The sequence below is a fragment of the Oryctolagus cuniculus genome, chromosome 7, assembly GCF_964237555.1.
Source record: "Oryctolagus cuniculus chromosome 7, mOryCun1.1, whole genome shotgun sequence".
NCBI classification, from domain to species: domain Eukaryota; kingdom Metazoa; phylum Chordata; class Mammalia; order Lagomorpha; family Leporidae; genus Oryctolagus; species Oryctolagus cuniculus.
In genome coordinates, this window is record NC_091438.1 from 102,565,632 (window position 1) to 102,586,103 (window position 20,472).

At 35.7% G+C, this 20,472-nt stretch overlaps 1 protein-coding gene across 14 annotated transcripts in view; it reads right to left on the bottom strand.

The window, feature by feature from the left end:
- LRRC7 (leucine rich repeat containing 7) overlaps window positions 1-20,472 on the bottom strand; it is a 586,672-nt gene that overhangs the window by 308,943 nt on the left and 257,257 nt on the right. For all 14 annotated transcript variants that reach the window (XM_051857607.2, XM_051857612.2, XM_051857606.2 and 11 more), the window contains one exon: window positions 17,227-17,305. In XM_051857607.2, coding sequence (XP_051713567.1) covers window positions 17,227-17,305 — 79 coding nt within the window. The remainder of the gene's footprint in view (window positions 1-17,226; window positions 17,306-20,472) is intronic.

Consider the following 20,472-nt stretch of genomic DNA (forward strand, 5'->3'; position numbering starts at 1 on the left):
CCCAAGCTGCAATGGAGAGCTGGATTGGAAGTGGAGCAGCTGGGTCTTGAATCGGCACCCACATGGGATGCCGGCACTGCAGGCAGTGGCTTTACCCACTATGCTACAACACTGGCCCTTCTCATATAGTTTTTTTTTTTTTTTTTTGACAGGCAGAGTGGACAGTGAGAGAGAGAGAGAGAAAGGTTTTCCTTTGCTGTTGGTTCATCCTCCAATAGCTGCCGCGACCTGTGTGCTGCAGCCGGCGCACTGTGCTGATCCGAAGCCAGGAGCCAGGTGCTTCTCCTGGTCTCCCATGGGGTGCAGGGCCCAGGCACTTGGGATATCATCTGATGCACTCCTGGGCCATAGCAGAGAGCTGGACTGGAAGAGGGGCAACCGGGACAGAATCTGGCGCCCCAACCGGGACTAGAACCTGGTGTGCCGGCGCTGCAGGCAGAGGATTAGCCTATTGAGCTGCTGCGCCGGCCCCCGCTCATATAGTTTTATCCATAATGGCATGCAAGCTAAATAGGGTTCTACTGTAATTTAATTATTATCTTACTTTGATATCTTTGAGTTCCTTTAGTTAGTCACAGGAGAAACTATTTGTGACTTCCCAAAATAACACTATACAAGTAAAAGAAGAGTTGTTAAAACCCTTAATCTGGCAATTTTCATTAAAAGCATCACTACTAATAGTGTAAAAAGACATTACAAACAATTATTCTCTAGTTATGGAAACAGTTTGAATTATCTTCTCTCAGTCTGCCATTCTGTATACATATGCACAGAGAGGTATGGTACTATTTCTTTGTTCAAAAATCCATTTGTTTGTTGCTGCTTCACTCATAATTCTTCCTGGTTTATCATAGAAGTATCTAGCTTATTATAAAGAATACTTTGGAGCCTGGAATTGTGGCACAGTATCTGCTCCACTTACTATCTAGCTCCCTGATAATGCACCAAGAGAAACAGTAGAAGATGGACCATGTAGTTGGGTGCCTGCCATCCATGCGGGAGACCCTGATGGAGGTCCTGTCTCCTGGCTTGGACCTTGCCCAGCCCTGGTCAATGCGGACATTTGGGGAGAGAACAAGTGGATGGAATATGTCTCAGTCTCTCCCTCTCTCTCAGTCACTCTTTCAAGTAAATAAATAAAATTTTTAAAAAGAATATTTCTTTATGATCCAAGAAATGACCATATGTGTTGATTCAAACTGCAAAACTGAACTACCAATAAGAAGCTGATGAAAAATATCAAAATACAAAGCAAGGTAGTTTTTATAGCCTGGTTATAAACAAAGATGTGTTAAAATTTCATATTAAACCTTTCTTTAAGATGTGTGCAGTTAGGGCCTGCATTGCAGCATACTTCTGATTCAGCTCCCTGCAAATGCACCTGGGAAAACAGCGGAAGATGGCTCAAGTCCTTGGGTCCCTGTTACCCATCTGGGAGACCTAAAAGTTCCTGGATCCTGGCTTTGGCCTGGCTGAGCCCTGCCAATAGGGGCCATTTGAGGAGCGATCCAGTGGATGCAAGATCTTTCTCTCCTTCTCTTTCTGTAACTCTGCCTTTCAAATACATACATACATACATGCATAAATCTAAAAAAAGGAGTGTCTGGAGTTAAGGGTATACTTGGTATGTCTTATTGAATAGCTTCTATATATTTTATTTCAATTAACAACAAGAATTTATTGAATGATTATTGTGTAATTAGATTCAAACTTAATAACTTCTTCCTTCCTAATTTTCCTTATAGGATTCTGTTCACAGATGTAGTAGAATGCTTATATCAATTATGCCCCATACTAGTAATCAGATATTTCGAATCTTGGACATATGATAAATTATTTAAATTATTTAAGAATAAGGAATTTTTATATTTACTAATAATCTGATACTATACTATGAAATAACAGGTAAGAAAAATGGATTAGATGTTATTTGAAAAATGTATAGAGTCAGTAAGTGTACTAAAGAAGATTTTAGTTTTGTTTTTTGCTTTCCTTCTAATTTAATGGCAGAAATTTTCAGTTTCCAAAGGGATAGAGCCTTACTTGTCATCATCACCATTTCCAGAGGAATAGATGAGAACTGAGAGGAAGATCTTCCCAGTAAACTGGATGCACTTGATAAGGATGATGATCATGTGTTGTCTTTATTCTCTTCCAAATTATTCAATGAAATCCAATGTTCTACACTAAGGAACTCCCAATAAAATTATTTTATTTTTCTAAAACAACTTAATAGTTTTCCACATTTGATTGATTTATTAAATTTAAAGTTTATATGCCTGTTTTTAAAATTTATAGATAAATCTCTCTACCAAATAGTTTCCTCTTACCTAATGCTTAAATTTAGAGATTTAAAGTTATATATTCAAACTATAATAGACAAAGTTTAACACAAGTACCAAGCACCCATTTTTTTTTTTTTTTTACAGGCAGAGTTAGACAGTGAGAGAGAGAGAGACAGACAGACAGAATGGTCTTCCTCCCATTGGTTCACCCCTCAAGGGGCCACTACGGCTGGCGCATTGCGGCTGGTGCGCTGTGCCAATCCGAAGCCAGGAGCCAGGTGCTTCCTCCTGGTCTTCCATGCGGGTACAGGGCCCAAGCACTTGGGTCATCCTCCACTGCCTTCCTGGGCCACAGCAGAGAGCTGGACTGGAAGAGGAGCAACCGGGACAGAATCCAGTGTCCCAACCGGGACTAGAACCTGGGGTGCCGGCGCCGCAAGTGGAGGATTAGCCTAGTGAGCCGCGGCGCTGGCCTCCAAGCACTCATTTGGTTTGGCAGTTGAGCACAAAGGATGGAGAAAAATATGGGTTTGAATCACAGTTATTTACATTGTTATTTATGTTGTATGACTGTCATATAACTGTGCGATTCAGTTTTCTTATTTATGAATGATAATACCGATACACAATTTTTAGATTTGCTCTAATGATTAAATGATTACTGGTCCCAGGTTAACAATCCATAAATGGAAGCAATTATACTACTTTTCTTGGTATTGTTTTTATTTTGATCTTTCTATATTAACCCAAAATATTTTATAATGGCTATTTTTCATTATTTGAAATTTAGGCAAATTAAGATGGTTACAGATACCTTTCTATTAACATTTTCTTTTCTAATTTTTGTATTAACAATTTCTAATCTCTGTATTAACAATTTCTTTTCTAATTTTCAAAGTTAAGTGAAACCTATTACTGGTATCTGACTTCTAACAGAATATTTAGGCCAAATGATATTACAAGTTTTATATGCTGTGATTGAGAATTCAATATAAAAGTTTCTGCTCAAATGGGAAAGGCATTTTACATCTAAAATTTCTCATTTATACAGATTAAAATTAGAAAATATAACAATGCAAAAAACAGAAAAATAAAAAGTATTACTTGTAATTTCAGTTTCTTTTTTTATTCAAAAATATTTATTGAGCTCATTCTGTATGCCAACATTATGCTGTACAAAAAGATAGAGGTATAACTTCTTTTTTATTTTTTTTAAATTTTATATTTTAAAATTTTTAAGGTGAACAAATTTCACCTACATCATAAATACAAATTTAGGAGCATGGTGATACTTCTCATCCTATTTTCCCTCGGCACACACTCCTACATTTTCTCTTCCTTCCTGATTATCTCTTTTAATTTTTACAATGATCTACTTTGTTTATTTTATTCTCATAATATTTACCGTATTCTAATAATGAAATCAACAAATAATAATAAGAAAAAAAAAAGCTGTTCCTCAACAGTAGAAACAAGGGCTGTAAACAATCACAGAATCTCAAAATGTTAATTTTCCTGATATACATTACATTTTTTTACTCTATTAGTTACCACAGATTAGGGAAAACACATTATATTTGTCTTTTGTGGGCTGGCTTAAGTATAATAGTTCCAGTTGCATCCATTGTGTTGCAAAAGACAAGAGTTCTTTTTTTTTAAATTACAACTGACTAGTATTCCATACTATGTATAAAAACCACAGTTTCTTTATCAAGTCATCAGCTGATGGACATCTGGCTTGATTCCATATCTTAGCTGTTGTGAACTGAGCTTCAAAAAACACAGGGTTACAGATAATTATTTCATATGTTGATTTCATTTCTTTTGGGTAAATTCTCAGAAGCTGGATGGCTGGGTCACATGGCAGATCTACTTTCAGATTTCTGAGGTATCTCTACACTGTCTTACACAAAGGCTTTACTAGTTTACATTCCTACCAACAAAAGATTAGGGTGCTTTTTTTTAAAAAAAAAAAATTATTTAGTTATTTGAAAGTCAGAGTTACACAGAGAGAGGAGAGGCAGAGAGAGAGGTCTTGCATCCAATGGTTCACTCCCCAATTGGCTTCAATGCCCAGAGCTGCACCAATCTGAAGCTAGGAGCCAGGAGCTTCTTTGGATCTCCCACATGGGGGAAGGGGCCTAAGGACTTGGGACATCTTCCACGGCTTTCCCAGGCCATAGCAGAGAGCTGGACTGGAAGTGGAGCAGCCGGGTCTCAATCCAGTGCCCACATGGGATGCCGGCACTTCAGACCAGGGCGTCAACCCACTGTGCCACAGTGCTGACCCTGAGGTACCTTTTTCCCACATCCTCGCCAGCATTTTTAAAAAAGATTTATTTATTTATTTGAAAGTTGGAGTTACACAGAAAGAGGAGAGGCAGAAAGAGAGATGTCTTCCATCTGCTGGTTCACTCCCCAGTTGGCCGTGATGGCCAGAGCTGCACCAATCCGAAGACAGTGCCACAGGCAGAGGCTTAACCTCAATGCTGGCCCTGCATCTTCACTTTGCTGAGCGCTTCCTAGCAGCGCTGAAACTTCTCAGCTTAATGTAATCCCATTTGTTTATTTTGGCTTTGATTGCCTGTGCTTCCTGGCTCACTTCCTGTCTTGCAGAGTTCTCCAATGTTCTCCTCCAGTAATTTGATGGCATTAGTCATAGATTTAGATCCTTGAAACATTTTGAGTTGATTTTTGTATAAAGGGTAAGGTAGGGGTCTTGTTTCACACTTCTGCACATAGAAATTCAGATTTCCCAGCAGCACTGTTGAAGAAACTGTTCTTTCTCCAAGGATTGATTTTAGCTCCTTTCTCAGTGATAAGTTGGCTGTAGATGTATGGATTGACTTTTGGGGACCAGGCTGTTTTGATTATAACTTCCCTGTGACATATCTTTTCTTTTTTTAAAAGATTTATTTATTTATTTGAAGTCAAAGTTACACAGAGAGAGGAGAGGCAGGGAGGCAGAGAAAGATCTTCCATGCACTGGTTCACTCCCCAACTGGCCACAATAGCTGTTAACTGCATTGATCGAAAGCCAGGAGCCAGGAGCTTCTTCCAAGTCTCCCACGAGAGTATAGGGGCCCAAGGACTTGGGCCATCTTCCATTTTCTTTCCCAGGTCATAGCAGAGAGCTGGATTGGAAGTAAAGCAGCCAGGACTTGAACTGGTGTCCATATGGGATGCTGGCACTGCAGGCAGCAGCTTTACCCACTAAGCCATAGCACCGGGTCCTTGTAGAATGTCTTGAAATATGGCATTGTGATGCCTCTGGATCTATTCTTGTGATGTAAGACTGCTTTCACAAGTCGGGATCATCTGTGTTTCCACATGAATTTTAGCATAGTTTTTTCTGGATCAGAACAAGGTCATTGGTATTTTGATTGGGATTGCATTGAATCTATGAATTGCTTTCTACGTAGTTTGGACATTTTGATGACATTAATTCTTCCAATCCATGTACATGCAAGACTTTTCCATTTTTTGTGTCTTTTTCTATTTTGTTCTTTAATATTTTGCAATTTTCATTGTAGAGATCTTTCACCTCCTTGGTTAAATTTATTCCAAGGTATTTAAATTTTTTTGTAGCTAATGTGAATGGGATTCATCTTACAAGTTATTTATTGGCCATGGCATTGTCTGTGTATACAAAGGCTATTTTTTTAAAAAGATTTTATTTATTTGAGAGATAGAGTTACAGTCAGTGAGAAGGAGAAACAGAGAGAAAGGTCTTCCTTCTGTTGGTTCACTCCCCAGTGGCCGCAATGGTTGGAGCTGTGCCGATCTGAAACCAGGAGCCAGGTGCTTCTTCCCAGTCTCCCATGTGGGTGCAGGGGTCCACGGACTTGGGCCATTTTCTACTGCTTTCCCAGGCCACAGCAGAGAGCTGGATTTGAAGAGGAGCAGCCGGGTCTCAATCCAGCACCCATATGGGATGCCGGTGCCGTAGGCAGAGGATTAACCTGTGCCACAGTGCTGGCCTCTGGCTATTGATTTTTGTGTGTTAATTTTATATCCTGCCACTTTACCAAGCTCTTATATGAGTCCCAATAGTCTCTCATTAGAGTCTTTAAGATCCTTTATATATAGAATCAGGTCATCTGCAGGCAGGGATAATTTGACTTCCTTCTTTCCAATTTGTATCGCTGTGATTTCTGCATCTGTCTAGTCACTATGGCTATGGCTTTCAAGCTATATTAGATAGAAACTGCAAAACTGGGCATTGATGTATGGTTCAGATTTTAGTGGAAATGTTACCAATTTTTCCCATTGTTGGCTGTGAGTTTGTCATAAATTGCTTTGATTGTATTGAGCAATGTTCCTTCTATACCCAAACTGCTTAAGGTTTCATCATGAAAAGATGTGGTATTTTACCAAACGCTTAATTTACTGATAATATCAAATATTTTAATTTACTGATAATATCAAATATTTTAATTTACTGAGGTAATCCTACGGTTTTTATTTTTTCAATTTGTTAATGTGATGCATGTATCATGTTTGTTGATTTGGGAATGTTGAACCATCCCTATATACCAGGGATAAATTTCACTTGGTCCTTGTGAATGATCTCTGTTGTGTTGTTGGATTTAATTAGCTAGTAATATCCTGAGGATTTTTGCATCTATGTTCATCAAGGACATTGGTCTATTGTTGTCTGTCTTTATTATATCTTTTTCTGGTTTTGGGATCAAGGTGATGTTGGCCTCATAGAAGCAGTTTGGGAGTACTCCCTTCATTTCAGTTGTTTTGAATAATTTGAGAAGTATTGGAGTTAGTTCGTCTTTAAAAGTCTTAAAATTGGCCGGCGCCGCGGCTCACTAGGCTAATCCTCCGCCTAGCGGCGCCGGCACACCGGGTTCTAGTCCCGGTCAGGGCGCCGGATTCTGTCCCGGTTGCCCCTCTTCCAGGCCAGCCCTCTGCTGTGGCCAGGGAGTGCAGTGGAGGATGGCCCAGGTGCTTGGGCCCTGCACCCCATGGGAGACCAGGAAAAGCACCTGGCTCCTGGCTCCTGCCATCGGATCAGCGCGGTGCGCCGGCCGCAGCGCGCCGGCCGCGGCGGCCATTGGAGGGTGAACCAACGGCAAAAGGAAGACCTTTCTCTCTGTCTCTCTCTCTCACTGTCCACTCTGCCTGTCAAAAAAAAAAAAAAAAAAAAAAAGTCTTAAAATTCAGCAGCAAAGCCATCTGGTCTGGGTTTTTCTTTTTTTTTTAAATTTTAATTTAAGTTATACAAGTTTCATGCATTTCATATACACAGATTTGGAAACATTGTGATACTTCCCACTCTACCCTCCCTCCCGCCCACACTCCAAATTTTCTTCCTCTTCCTTCTCCCATTTGCACACTAAATTTTTAAAAAGATCCAATTGTCAAATTACTTAATGATCATAAAGTTAACCCTACACTAACTAAAAGATTTCACCAAATAGTATGAAGAAAAAAAAACCTGCTCCTCAATAGAAGAGACAAGGGCTAGAAACAATCATCCAATCTCAAAATGTCCACTTCACTCCAATACATTACATTTTAGGTACTTTATTAGTTACCTTGAGTCATATGGTATATGTGTTTTTGGGACTGGCTTATTTCTCTAAGCATCTTTTCTGGTTGCATCCATTTAGTTGCAAAAGAGGATTTCATTTTTTTGTTACAGTTGAGTTGTACTCCATAGTGTATATAATTTATCTAGTTAACAGTTGATGGACATCTGGGTTGATTCAATATATTTATTATTGTAAGTTGAGCTTCAAAGATCATGGAGTACAGGTAGTTTTTTCATATACTGATTTTATTTCTTTTGGGTAAATTACCAGGAGTGGAATGGCTGGGTCATATGGCAGGTCTATATTCAGATTTTTGAAATATTTCTATACTGTTTTCCTTAATGGCCATACCAGTTTACATTCCCAAAACAGTGGACTAGGGTACCATTTTCCCCACATCCTCACCAGCATTTGTTGTTTATTGACTTCTGTATGAGAGCTATTCTAACTGGAGTGAGGTAAAACCACATTGTGGGTTTGATTTGTATTTCCCTGATGACTAGTAATCCTGAGCATTTTCTCAACTGCCTGTTGTACAACTGAATTTCCTCTCTTGAAAAATGTATGTTCAAGTCCTTTGCCCATTTCTTAACTGGATTGTTTATTTTGTTATTGTTGAATTTCTTGAGCTCTTTATAGATTCTGCATATTAACCCTTTATCAGTTGTGTAATTTGCAAATATTTTCTCTCATTCTATCGGTTGCCTCTTCACTTTGCTAAGTGATGCTTCTGCACTGCAGAAGTTTCTCAGATTGATGTATTTCCGTTTGTCAATTTTGGCTTTGACTGCTTGTGGTTCTAGGGTCTTCTCCAAAAATTCTTTGCCTAGGCCAATGTCTTGTCGAGTTTTTCCACTGTTTTCTAGTAATTTCAACATATCAGGTTGTAGATTTAGGTATTTGATCCATTTTGAATGGATTTTTGTGTAAGGTGTAAGGTAGGGTTCTAGTTTCATACTTCTGAATGCAGAGATAAGAGTTTTCCCAGCACCATTTGCAGAAGAGACTGTCCTTGGTCTAGGGATTGATTTTAGCTCCTTTGTCAAAGATAAGTTGGTAGTAAATGCATGTATTGATTTCTGGAGTTTCCATTCTGTTCCATTGGTCTATATAACTGTTTTTGTGCCAGTATCAGGCTGCCCTGTAGTATGTCTTGAAATCTGGTATTGTGATGCCTCCCATTTTGTTTTTGTTGTATAAGATTGCTTAAGCTATTCAGGATCTCTTGTGTTTCCATGCGACTTTTAGTATCATTTTTTAATCTGAGAAGAATATCATTAGTATTTTCATTGGGATCACATTGAATCTGTAAATTGATTTTGGAAGTATGGACATTTTGATGATATTGTTTCTTCCAATCCATGAACATGGAAAATTTTTCCATTTTTAATGTCTTTTTCTCTTTCTTAATGTTTTGTAATTTTCATCATAGTAATCTTTGACATCCTTGGTTAAATTTATTCCAAAGTATTTGATTCTTTTTGGAGCTATTATGCATGGGTTTGATCTTAGATGTTCTTTCTCAGCCATGACATTATCTATGTATAGAAAAGCTATTGACTTTTGTGTGTTAATTTTATACCCTGCCACTTTACAAAATACTTTTATGAATTCCAATAGTCTCTCATTGGAGTCTTTTTGGATCTCCTATATATAGAATCATGTCATCTGCAAATATGGATACTTTGACTTCCTCCTTCTCAATTTGTGTCACTTCAATTAGTTTTCTTGCCTAATGGCTATGGCTAAAACTTCCAGGACAATATTAAATAGCAAAGGTAAGAGTGGGTATCCTTGTCTGGCTCTGGATCTTAGAGGAATGCTTCTAGTTTTTCCCATTCAATAGGATGCTTGCCATGAGATTGTTATAATTGCTTTGACTTCATTAGGAATGTTCATTCTATATCCAATTTGTGTAAGATTTTCATGAAAGGATGTTGTATTTTATCAACTGCTTTTTCTGCATCTATTGAGATAACCATATGGTTTGTGTTCTTCAGTTTGTTAAAGTGATGTATCACATTGATTGATTTGCAAATGTTGAATCATCCCTGTACACCAGGGATAAATCCTACTTAATCTAGGTGAACGATCTTTCTGATGTGTTGCTGGATTCAATAACCTAATATTTTTTGAGGATTTTTGCATTTAGGTTTATCATTGAGGGAGGGATATTGGTCTATCATTCTTTTTCTTTGTTGTATCTCTTTCTGGTTTAGGAATTAAGGTGATGCAGGTTTCAAAGAAGGAGTTTGGGAGAATTCTTTCTATTTGAATTGTTTTTGAAAAGCTGGAGAGGAATTGAAATTAGTTCTTCTTTAAATGTATGGTAGAATTCAGCAGTGAAGCCATCCATTCCTGGGCTTTTCTTTGTTGGGATGATCTTCATTACTGATTCAATCTCCATCTTGGTTATTGGTTTGTTTAGGTTATTTATGTCTTCATGAGTCAATTAATGTAGATTTTATGTTTCTAAGAATCTATCCATTTCTTTTAGCCTTTCCAATTTGTTGGCATACTGCTGCTTGTAGTAATTCCTCTGATTTTACTGGACCAATGGTCTATCAACTTTGTTGAATTTTTTTTCCAAAAAAGGGTTATTTATTTCAGTGATCTTTTATATCATTTTTGGTTTGAATTTTGCTTATTTCTCCTCTAATTGCAGTTATTTCTTTCCTCCTACTAATTTTTGGTTTGTTTTGTTTTGTTTTTTTCCCTAGGTCCTTAAAATGCAGTGATAGCTCATTTATTTGGTGCTTTTCAATCTTGATGTAAGCACTAATTGCTATAAATTTCCCTCTTAACACTGTTTTTCCTGTATCTCATGAGTTTTGATATATTGGACTGTCATCTTCATTTGTTTCCAGGAATTTTTTAATTTCCCTTTTGATTTCCTCTTTCACCCACTGTTTATTCAGGAACATGTTGCTAGTATCAATGTGACTCTTTTAACAATTTTTGTGATAAATCTATTTTGTCTGATATTAGGATGGTTATACCTGCTTGCTTTTGCATTCTATTAGTACAGAATATTTTTTCCATCTTTCCATTTTCAGTCTGCATGTACCTATGTTGGTGAGGTGTTTTTATTGTAGGCAGCAAATAGATGGGTCTTATTTTTTAATCCATTGAGTCTGCATCATTTAATTGGAGAATTCAGGCCATTTAAATTCAATGTTCCTATTGATAAGTAATGTCTTGGCCCTGCCACTTTCCATAAATATTCCCACTGCTTACTCTGGATTTCCTTTGTACTTCTTCCAGAAGTGTGGGTGATCCTGTGCCTGGCTAGGAGACTGCCTGCCTAGCCCATGCAGGAGGTTTAGAGGATATGGCACACCAAGCCTTCCGGGAAAGATCCTGGTAGGGAGCTCAGCACACTGATATCCCCACATATGACCTGGCTACTGTCAGGCGGCAGGGACCCCAGGCATACACCCCTCCCACTTCTTATTGAAGGGCCTTGTAATTATCAACTAGGTAAATAGCTCCCAGGTGTGGCCCAGACCCATAAAGACTACATAAAAGGCTATGTAGGCTATGTAACTTTCAAACTGATTGGAGAAGCATAGAGATGCAGTATCTGCTTTATCCTATAGAATTAGTGTTGCTACCCTGAGCTAGCTACTCTCCTTTGTCTGATCCATAAAGGCTTGTGCCTAATTGTTAATAAACAGACATGTTCACTGAAACTTGTCCCTGGTGCTTCTTGTTGAAAAATGCTGTTGTCCTACCATCCTGACAGTGTGGGCATTGCAGGACGAGTCCACAGAGGAGATTTTCTGCCTTCACATTCTTTTATGATGATGGGTATCTTCTAGTGTTTATTTTTTTAAGATTTATTTATTTATTATTATTTTTTAATGAATATAAATTTCCAAAGTACAGCTTATGGATTACAATGCCTTCCCCCCCAATAACGTCTCTCCCACCTGCAACCCTCCCCTTTCCCACTCCCTCTCCCCTAATCAAAGTTACACAGAGAGAGGAGAGGCAGAGAGAGAGAGAGGTCTTCCATCCAATGGTTCACTCCCCAATTGGCTGCAATGGCTAGAGCTGCACTGATCTGAAGCCAGGAGCCAGGAGCTTCTTTTGGGTCTCCCATATGGGTTCTGGGGTCCAAGGACTTGAGCCATCTTCTACTATTTTCCCAGGCCATAGCAGAGAGCTGGATCAGAAGTGGAGCAGCCGAGTCTTGAACTGGAACCCATATGGATGTCGGTGCTTCAGGCCAGAGTGTTAACCTGCTGCACCACAGCACGGACCCCTCTTGTGTTTCTGTGTGTAGCACATCCTTAAGCATCATTTGTAAGGCTGTACGAGTGGTGACAAATTCTTTCAATTTGTGTTTGTTATAGAAGGCCTTTATTTCACCTTCATTCATAAATGAGAGCTTTGCAAGGTACACTATTCTGGGTTGACAGTTATTTTAAGACTTGAGCTATGTCTAGTTCCTTAACACAATCACAATGGTCATTTCACAGATTTCTTTCTAATTTCCAATAAATTATATCTTTTTTCTAATTTACTATCAGCAGTTCTCCCTCTATTTTATAATTATGTTACAATTTTACTGTACAGAATGACTACCTAATATATAATTCAAACTAGAACATTTTGAGAGCTAAAAGTGTGTTACTATTATATATTCTATATTGGGCTGGGTGTTTAGCCTAGCAATTAAATTGCTGGTTAAGATTTTTATGTCCTGCATCAGGTACCTGGATTCCATACCTGGCTCTGGATCCTGTCTCGAGCTTCCCCAATTGTGGACCCTGGAAAGCAGTGGTAATGGCTCAAGTAACTGGATTTTTACTACAAATATGGGAGACCTAGGCGGAGTTCCTTGTTCCCAACTTAAGCCCCTGCACTCCTTCTGTTGTGTGCAGCTGTGGAGTGAAATAGTGGATGGAAGCTGTCTGTCATATGGTAGCTCTCTGTTTCCTCCTACTCTGTCTTCTTGACTCCCTAAAAAGCATTTAAATATGCTACATTAAGAAGTTAAACATCAGATGATTCAGGTAAATAGAGGCATATTGTCATTCAATGTATAACTTTCATATCTACCCAGAATACAATATTTTATTACTAATTTACTCATAATTAAAAAGAATACTTTAATATTTTCAAATTGTATCTTTTACATTATTTCAAATTAAAAATGCTTCCTCAGATACAGTGAATCATAATGAAATGAACCCAGGAACTTAATTACTGGCTTTAGGCATTTATGCCTGTAAAAAATATGTAATAACCATATGTATCTACATAATGAGATTGCTGTGGAAATTAAAATGAAATAATTTATCTAAAAGCTGAAGACATGGTAGTAGGTTCTCAGTAAATGTTGGCCCTTATTTTTCTCATTGAGCAGTTATGTTCAGTTTTATTGTGATAACTTTTACCAGTGATTTAGTTAAGGTATTCAAGTGATATTAAAGTTCATATTCAGAGGCAAAGCTACAACAATAACCCTCAAAACTGGAATTTTTATGTTCTAGGATTTTCACGGCTTAAACTGTAGATTTTTTAGGTCAATGACAGCAACAGAAAATCAATGCTACCCAAACATGGTTTTTTGAAAAAGATCAATCAAATTGATATATCTCTAGTATATTAATCAAGAAAAAAATAAATTTGAGAACTTTTATGAAGTATACAAATTCTTGAAAAGCAAAAACCATAAGCCACTAAAGATAACTCAGGTAGAAGTATGCAGTTTGAATAACTCCATTGCTACCAAAGAAATTCAATTTGTAATCAAAAAATTTCCCATAACAGAAACTCCAGGACCTGATGACTGTACAGATTCTGCCAATATTTAAGGAAGAAATAATACAAATTCTGTACAAGCTCATATAAAATAGAAGAAAACATTTCTGAACTCATTGTTTGAAGTCAGTTTTACTCTGATGCCAAAACCAAGGAAATTGCAAGAAAAGAAACTTTAGACTAAACGCCTAGCTAAAAATGCCTCATGAATTTATATGGTAAATATTAACAATATTAGCAAATCAGAGCCATGAGTATATAAAAAACAGCAGAACTTCATGATGAAGTAGGGTATACTCCTGGAATTCAAAATTGGATGACATTCAAAACTCAATAGATATTATTCAACAAACGATGAGACTGAAGAAGGAAAACCATAAGGTCATTTCAAAAGACACTAAAAAAAAAAAAAAACACTTCGACAACATTCAACATGCACTGATACTAAACACTGTCAGCAAACATACGTCAGACCCTTCATGATCCTTAACCTCCTGATGCTCATGCCCTTGTATTATATTCTCCCTTTGATTTCTGATTTGATCTACTACAAATAGAATGTGGTAAATATGATGGGAGGACAATTCCACAGCTATATGACATTACATTATTTCTTCTTGCTAGGAGCCTCACTCTCACTCAGCTGCTGGCATTGAAGAAGCAAACTTAAAATCTAGAAAAGGACACAAATGTATATGATCAATTGATTTATAACAAAAGAACCAACAATTCTATGAAAAAAGGATACTTTAAAAAAATGATATTGGATCAATGGGATATCTATACAAAAAAAAAGTCTATGATGCTTAAACTTTGCATATACATAAAAATCAACTTAAAATGAATCATAGACTTTATGTGTAAATCCTAAACTATAAAAGTTCCAGAAGGTGGATGGGTAAAACTATTGTGATCATGAATTTAGAAAAGCTCTCTTGGAGCAACATAAACAACAAAAATATTACTAGATAGGATTTCATTAAAACTGAAAATTTCTCTTTTAGAGGGTTTCTTATGAAAATGAAAAGATTGGAGACATAGAATAGCCTTTTTTTAAAGAAAATACCTGCTAAAATACTTTTATTCATAATATATAATTTTTAATGAAAAGATAAATCAATAAAAATAGACAAGAGATCAGAATTACCAAAGGAATAATACAGATTTTAAAATAAATACATAGCTCTCTCTGTCCTCTCTCTCTCTCTAACTCTGACTTTCAAATCAATAAAAGCTTAAAAAAATACATGGCAAGATGATAGACATTAAAAATGTTAAAATGATTGGTTATCGAATTATTGATTATTAAATTATTGGTTATTAAGTGTTAAATGTTAAATGGTCAAAATAGAAAAAATAAAACTGATATTAGCAAATTCTGACAAAGATGAGAAACAATTGAAATTCTAATTTATTGCTGCTGTGAATGTACAATTGAATACCTAATTTGGAAAATAGTTTGAAAATTTTTATGCACATACTATACTATCCAGAAAAATATTCATAAGTGTTTAATCCTAGGTATTTACACAATAGAAATAAAAGCATGCTTATACAAACTCCTTAAATAATTTGTATCAGCCTTGTTCATAGAAGTCGAAATAGTAAACAACTCAAATATCTATCAGCTGATAAGTAGTTAAACAAATAATGTTATCTATGCAATGGCATTCTGCCCAGTAAAAAACGGTAATGAAGTACCAATTACCGAAACAACATGGAAAAATATAAAGTTATTATACTTTGTATGACACACACACAAAAGTATGACATATTTATATTATATTCAGGAAAGACAAAACTATGTGGATAGTAACAGATCAATGAATAGTTGAGCTAAAATAATTATATTAAGGCAAATAATCTATAGCATCACTATGGTGATGGTTACATGACTACATATTTATTAAAGTAACCTGAACCATACATCTAAATGAGTTAATTCTGCTGCATCTACATTATGTATTTTAAATGTGACTTTAAAATTAAGGTATTATTTAAACTGACTTTCTATTAATTTTTGTGAATTCCAAGACTGATGTTTATAGTGTTAATCTTTTTTATTAAATAGGTTTTTTACTTTTAAAAATATAAAAACATGAAAGACTTGAATGACATAATAAAATTAGATTTTAAACTTCTTGAAGATTTATTTAACATCTGGTTTTCACTACAAGATCTACCATGATTCATAAGTAAGATGAACAAATAGAATTAAATAATTACAAAACAATCCAATTTATCAACTGTCCTGGGTAATATGACCAAAATCAAGGAATATTTTCCTGCTAAGAGAGGTTAGTAACAGCTTTTTCATTGATACATTGAGAAAATTACATTTGATCTATGTGATGGAATAGCTTTTTAGCATTTTGTCTTTGCTTTGGATTTTTCCCCTTGATAGTTCACTTTTAAGGTAGAAAAATTCCAACTTTCAAACACGTTTTACTACTTGGTGTTGCACACTTTCTACTTTATAAAGGCCTCAAATTATTTTATAAACCAATTACTGTACAGATCTCCATCTAAATGTATTTTATTTCATTCCCTGTCTCATCTAACCCCGTTTCCATGAGCCACAGAAAACCTTCCTCAATATTCTCTCCTCAACAATACCGACATAAAATTTTCCATCAACTTCCCTTTGACAAACTTCTTCGTAACTTCTGAAAATACCATTTTACATCACTTTTCATAAATTTCAGATTATTTCAACCTCCCCAACTTCATGTGGACAAAGGTCTAAAGGACTTTTCTCAAATTCTACCATCAGCTTTACATAATTAAAATGCCATCTTACGATGAAACCTGTTATCTGCATTCTATTGCCATTGATTTTTTTCAAACTCTTCCAAATACTGCTACTGCTGTAGGCAGCCTCTGAAGAACTTTTTACTTCCATTGTTAATAACTTATTCAATGCATTCACTTTATTGTTTCTTGACATAGTTGACTCCACTGCTTTCTGACACTACAACATACTCACAACACAGTCACATGCTGTCTTATTTTTCCATGCCATTTTTAGATTAGGAGATCTTAAATCACACACACACACACACACACATATACACACGCACACACACAAACACACACCCTTCTAATCAGCTCCTCTTTATTGTTCATGTATTTCACGTTGCTATCTTCTCAATATTATCTCTTGCTCTTGTGACAATCTCTGGTACCCAAGCACTGTGTATTTCAGTTATACTTAATTTATTCAGACTACACAATAAGCTATTTTCATTTTACCTTTATCAATTCTTTAAACCTTTCCACTATTTTGAATTTCCTTTATGCTAATTTCCCACTACAACCATAATTAATAACTATTCTCTTAGTTTTGACTCTCATCTATGAAACAGTTTCTGAGAGCTATGGAAAATGATGACATAATTTGCTTTACAGTAATGCCATCTTATGTCAAATGGACCTTCATTTTTTCTCAGCAACACTTTTATTTATTTTTTTCAAACTCTTGATTTGGTTATTTCTTTCCCACCATTCTACTGAATGCTGCACCAATGCTACATTTAAGTTTCAATTATTATGTGAGTTTTATCAATCTTAGTACATTATTAGCCTATGGAAACATAAATATAAGTAAAATCATTTATACTCACTTAGATATAGGATTGACACTGGCTTCAATAATTGTTAAACACTTACAGCACTTTATATTTTCTGGAAATTCTTGTACACCTAAAATGTGAAAAAAAATTACATGAAAATATTCCAGAAAACATTCTCTAAAATTCTATAAGATTAATTAAAACTGTGAGTCAGCATACAGCATAATATTTATAATAATCTTTAAGTAAGGAAAAATTTATTGTCCTATAATATATACATTTTTCCTATTAAAAGTTGAATGTTAAGTAATATGATAGCAATAGCAGGAAACAGGAAATAAAATTGAGGACAAGTGTATTTTGTATAAGATTGATTCTGGATCTTTACTAACCTAAAAAACAAAATCACATACATTATTTAGGTTTATAGTGCTACTATTGGATGAAGGGAGAATCAGCAGATTTAAATGTACAAAAAGATATAAGATTGAGATATTTGAATACATATTTGTGAAGAATGCTTATGTACACATCACAAAATGATACATATTCCCAAATTAATATGGGAAAGGTTTTTTTGGTAATTTTTCCTTGTTGGCTACATGGTATAGATCTGCCTCTGCCTGAAAATATGAAGGCATAAGTAGCCCTGCCTTAGGTATTTCCTGGAGTCTCTGAGATAGGTGTCCTGGATAACTGTCCTTAGAGAATTGCTCATCTGTTGTCAAAGCTGTACTACTCGCTATGTTACACCAAAATAGATTTTTCTATGAAACTTAAAATCAGTAAGCCACATTCCTAATCCATAAATGTGAGGATCAGAAGAATAAAAGATATGAGGAGATACTTAATTGATTGGTATAAACAAATCAAATATAGCAGGCCCTACAAAAGTTAGAAGACAGCTCTGTGAAACTGTCACTATATGCCTGCAGTGCCATTTTTTTCTCAATTTTAGAAACTACGATTAAGTATGTAAAATTTTCCATAAAATACTGGTCTTTCCCAGTATTCCATATGTGATAGGACAGGGAACATCTTGTGGCAGGATATTGCTAAACATTTTGATGATGGATACTCAAAAAACAAAATATTCCTATTAGTAAAATCCCTTTCATCTAGACCACCATATCTTCAGAAACTCAAAACCCAGTGAAGAAGCAGAGAAGGAAAATCCAACAAGGGTAATTTATCACCACAAAGTAAGGGCCCAAGGGAGGCATGCAGTTTGCAGGCCAGATCATAGCCAGGAGCCAAGAACTTTTTCTTGGTCTCCTTCATGGGTGCCAGGGGCTCAGTATTGGGGCCATCTCCTGCTGACTTATGAGACACTTCAGTAGGAAGCTGGATCAGAAGTGGAGCAGCTGGGACTCAGATCAGCTCTTTGATATGGGTTGTCAGAGACAAGCAGCAGATCAACTCACAGTGCCACATTACCAGCCCCCAAGGAATTTATCAATGCTTTTGTATATACAACATTTTTGTGATTAGCTCTAGAAACATTTTTAAGAAGGAGTGAATCCCACCTCACCACAATTTTAAAGCATAAAGTTTTCTTCAAGAGATGAAATCATTATAGTTGTTCATTTTTTGGAACAACTAGAAAATAGTGCAATGTTGAATTATGGTGGCTTGGGTTATCTCGACTCTCATTTTAACATATCATATTAGGCATAGTTTTTATATCCTATAATACTAAGCATACTAAATGGCAATTTGGAGTCACAATTATACATTTAATATGACTTGAACATTTTCAATTACTTCTGCGCCCATGTTGCTATTTAATAAAATTGTTTCCTAAAGAAAACCATTCCATGATTGTCACTCTGTCAGATTTGTGTACACACTCTAACATCTTTAGTTGTAGTACAGTTATTCTAATAATTATGTTACTTTGTTATGAAATATTGGAAATTTGATATGTGGTGTACATTATGACATATTATAAATTCATGGGACTTTCATAAAAACTTATGAAGCATTTGAAAATGTTGGCATTTGATATACCCTTAAGGAAAATGTAACAGCAGATTTGAAGCTGAACTAACTCAAAAAATCAACACATGGTGTTCTAGACATTTGGCACATATGATAAAGATTGGATACAATGAAAACATGTGTGCATTGATTCTCAACATAACCAATAAAATCTCAACTATAAGAATGAAAGTAAAAAGATTTAAAATAAGCAAACTAACAATGAAACTCAAGGAACAAGAAGATAAAGAATAAACTAAATGCCAAATCAGTAGAAGGAAGGAAATAACAATCATCAGAACAAAAATAAATAAATTGAGACTAAAGAAAGGATAAATAAAACAAAAAGTCATTTTAAAAAAAAACAAAACTGACAAACCCATTGTTAGACTAAGTAAAAAGAAATGCTTTTTTAAAAAAATTACAATTAGACTTGCAATATAATCCAGCAATCCCATATATATTATTGGCTATACACCTGAAAGTCATGAACACATCATATCAAAGAGATAACTGCACCATCATGTTTATAGCAAACCATTCACAATAGCCAAAATATGGAATTAACCAAGGTGTCCATTATCAGATAAGTGGATAAAAAATGTGGTATATATACACAATGGAATATTATTTAGCTATAAAAAATTCTATGACATTTAATCCTATCTATATGATCAGTTACACACTTAATACAGTCACTTTAACATGTAAAATGGCATTAGGATTAAGTGTCAAAGGGATCACATAAATAAGACCAAAATCTAGTAATAGCAATAGATATCATTAGAAAGGAGAGAATGATCCAACATGGGAAACAGGATACACAGCAGACTCATAGAATGACAAATGCTCTAAACTGCACTCTGACCTTAGAATCAGAGCTTAAGGCATTCAGATCTGGCTGAAAAGCCCATGAGAGTATTTCAGGCATGGAAAGCCAAAACACGGTTGCAAAAAAGGATCTACATGAAAGATCTCCTTGAGTGACATCCCAGTGGAAAGAAGGGGCCATCAAAGAAGGATGTACTTTTCTCTGAAGGGAGGAGAGAATTTCCACTTTGCCCTGTCTAAATATTGATGGAGTTTGTGGACTCAAAAGGCTTCCATAGCCTTGGCAGCTCATGACAAGAGCCTCGGGTGATCACTGACATCATAAATAAGAGTGTCAATTGTTAAATAAACAACAGGAATCACTGTGCAATTACTCCCTATGTAGGACCTCTGTCCTCAATGAGTTGTACTATAAATTATTTTTCTATACAATAACTTACTGTAAAGAAGGTTAAGAAAACAACCCATTTGCAAATGTATCCAAAG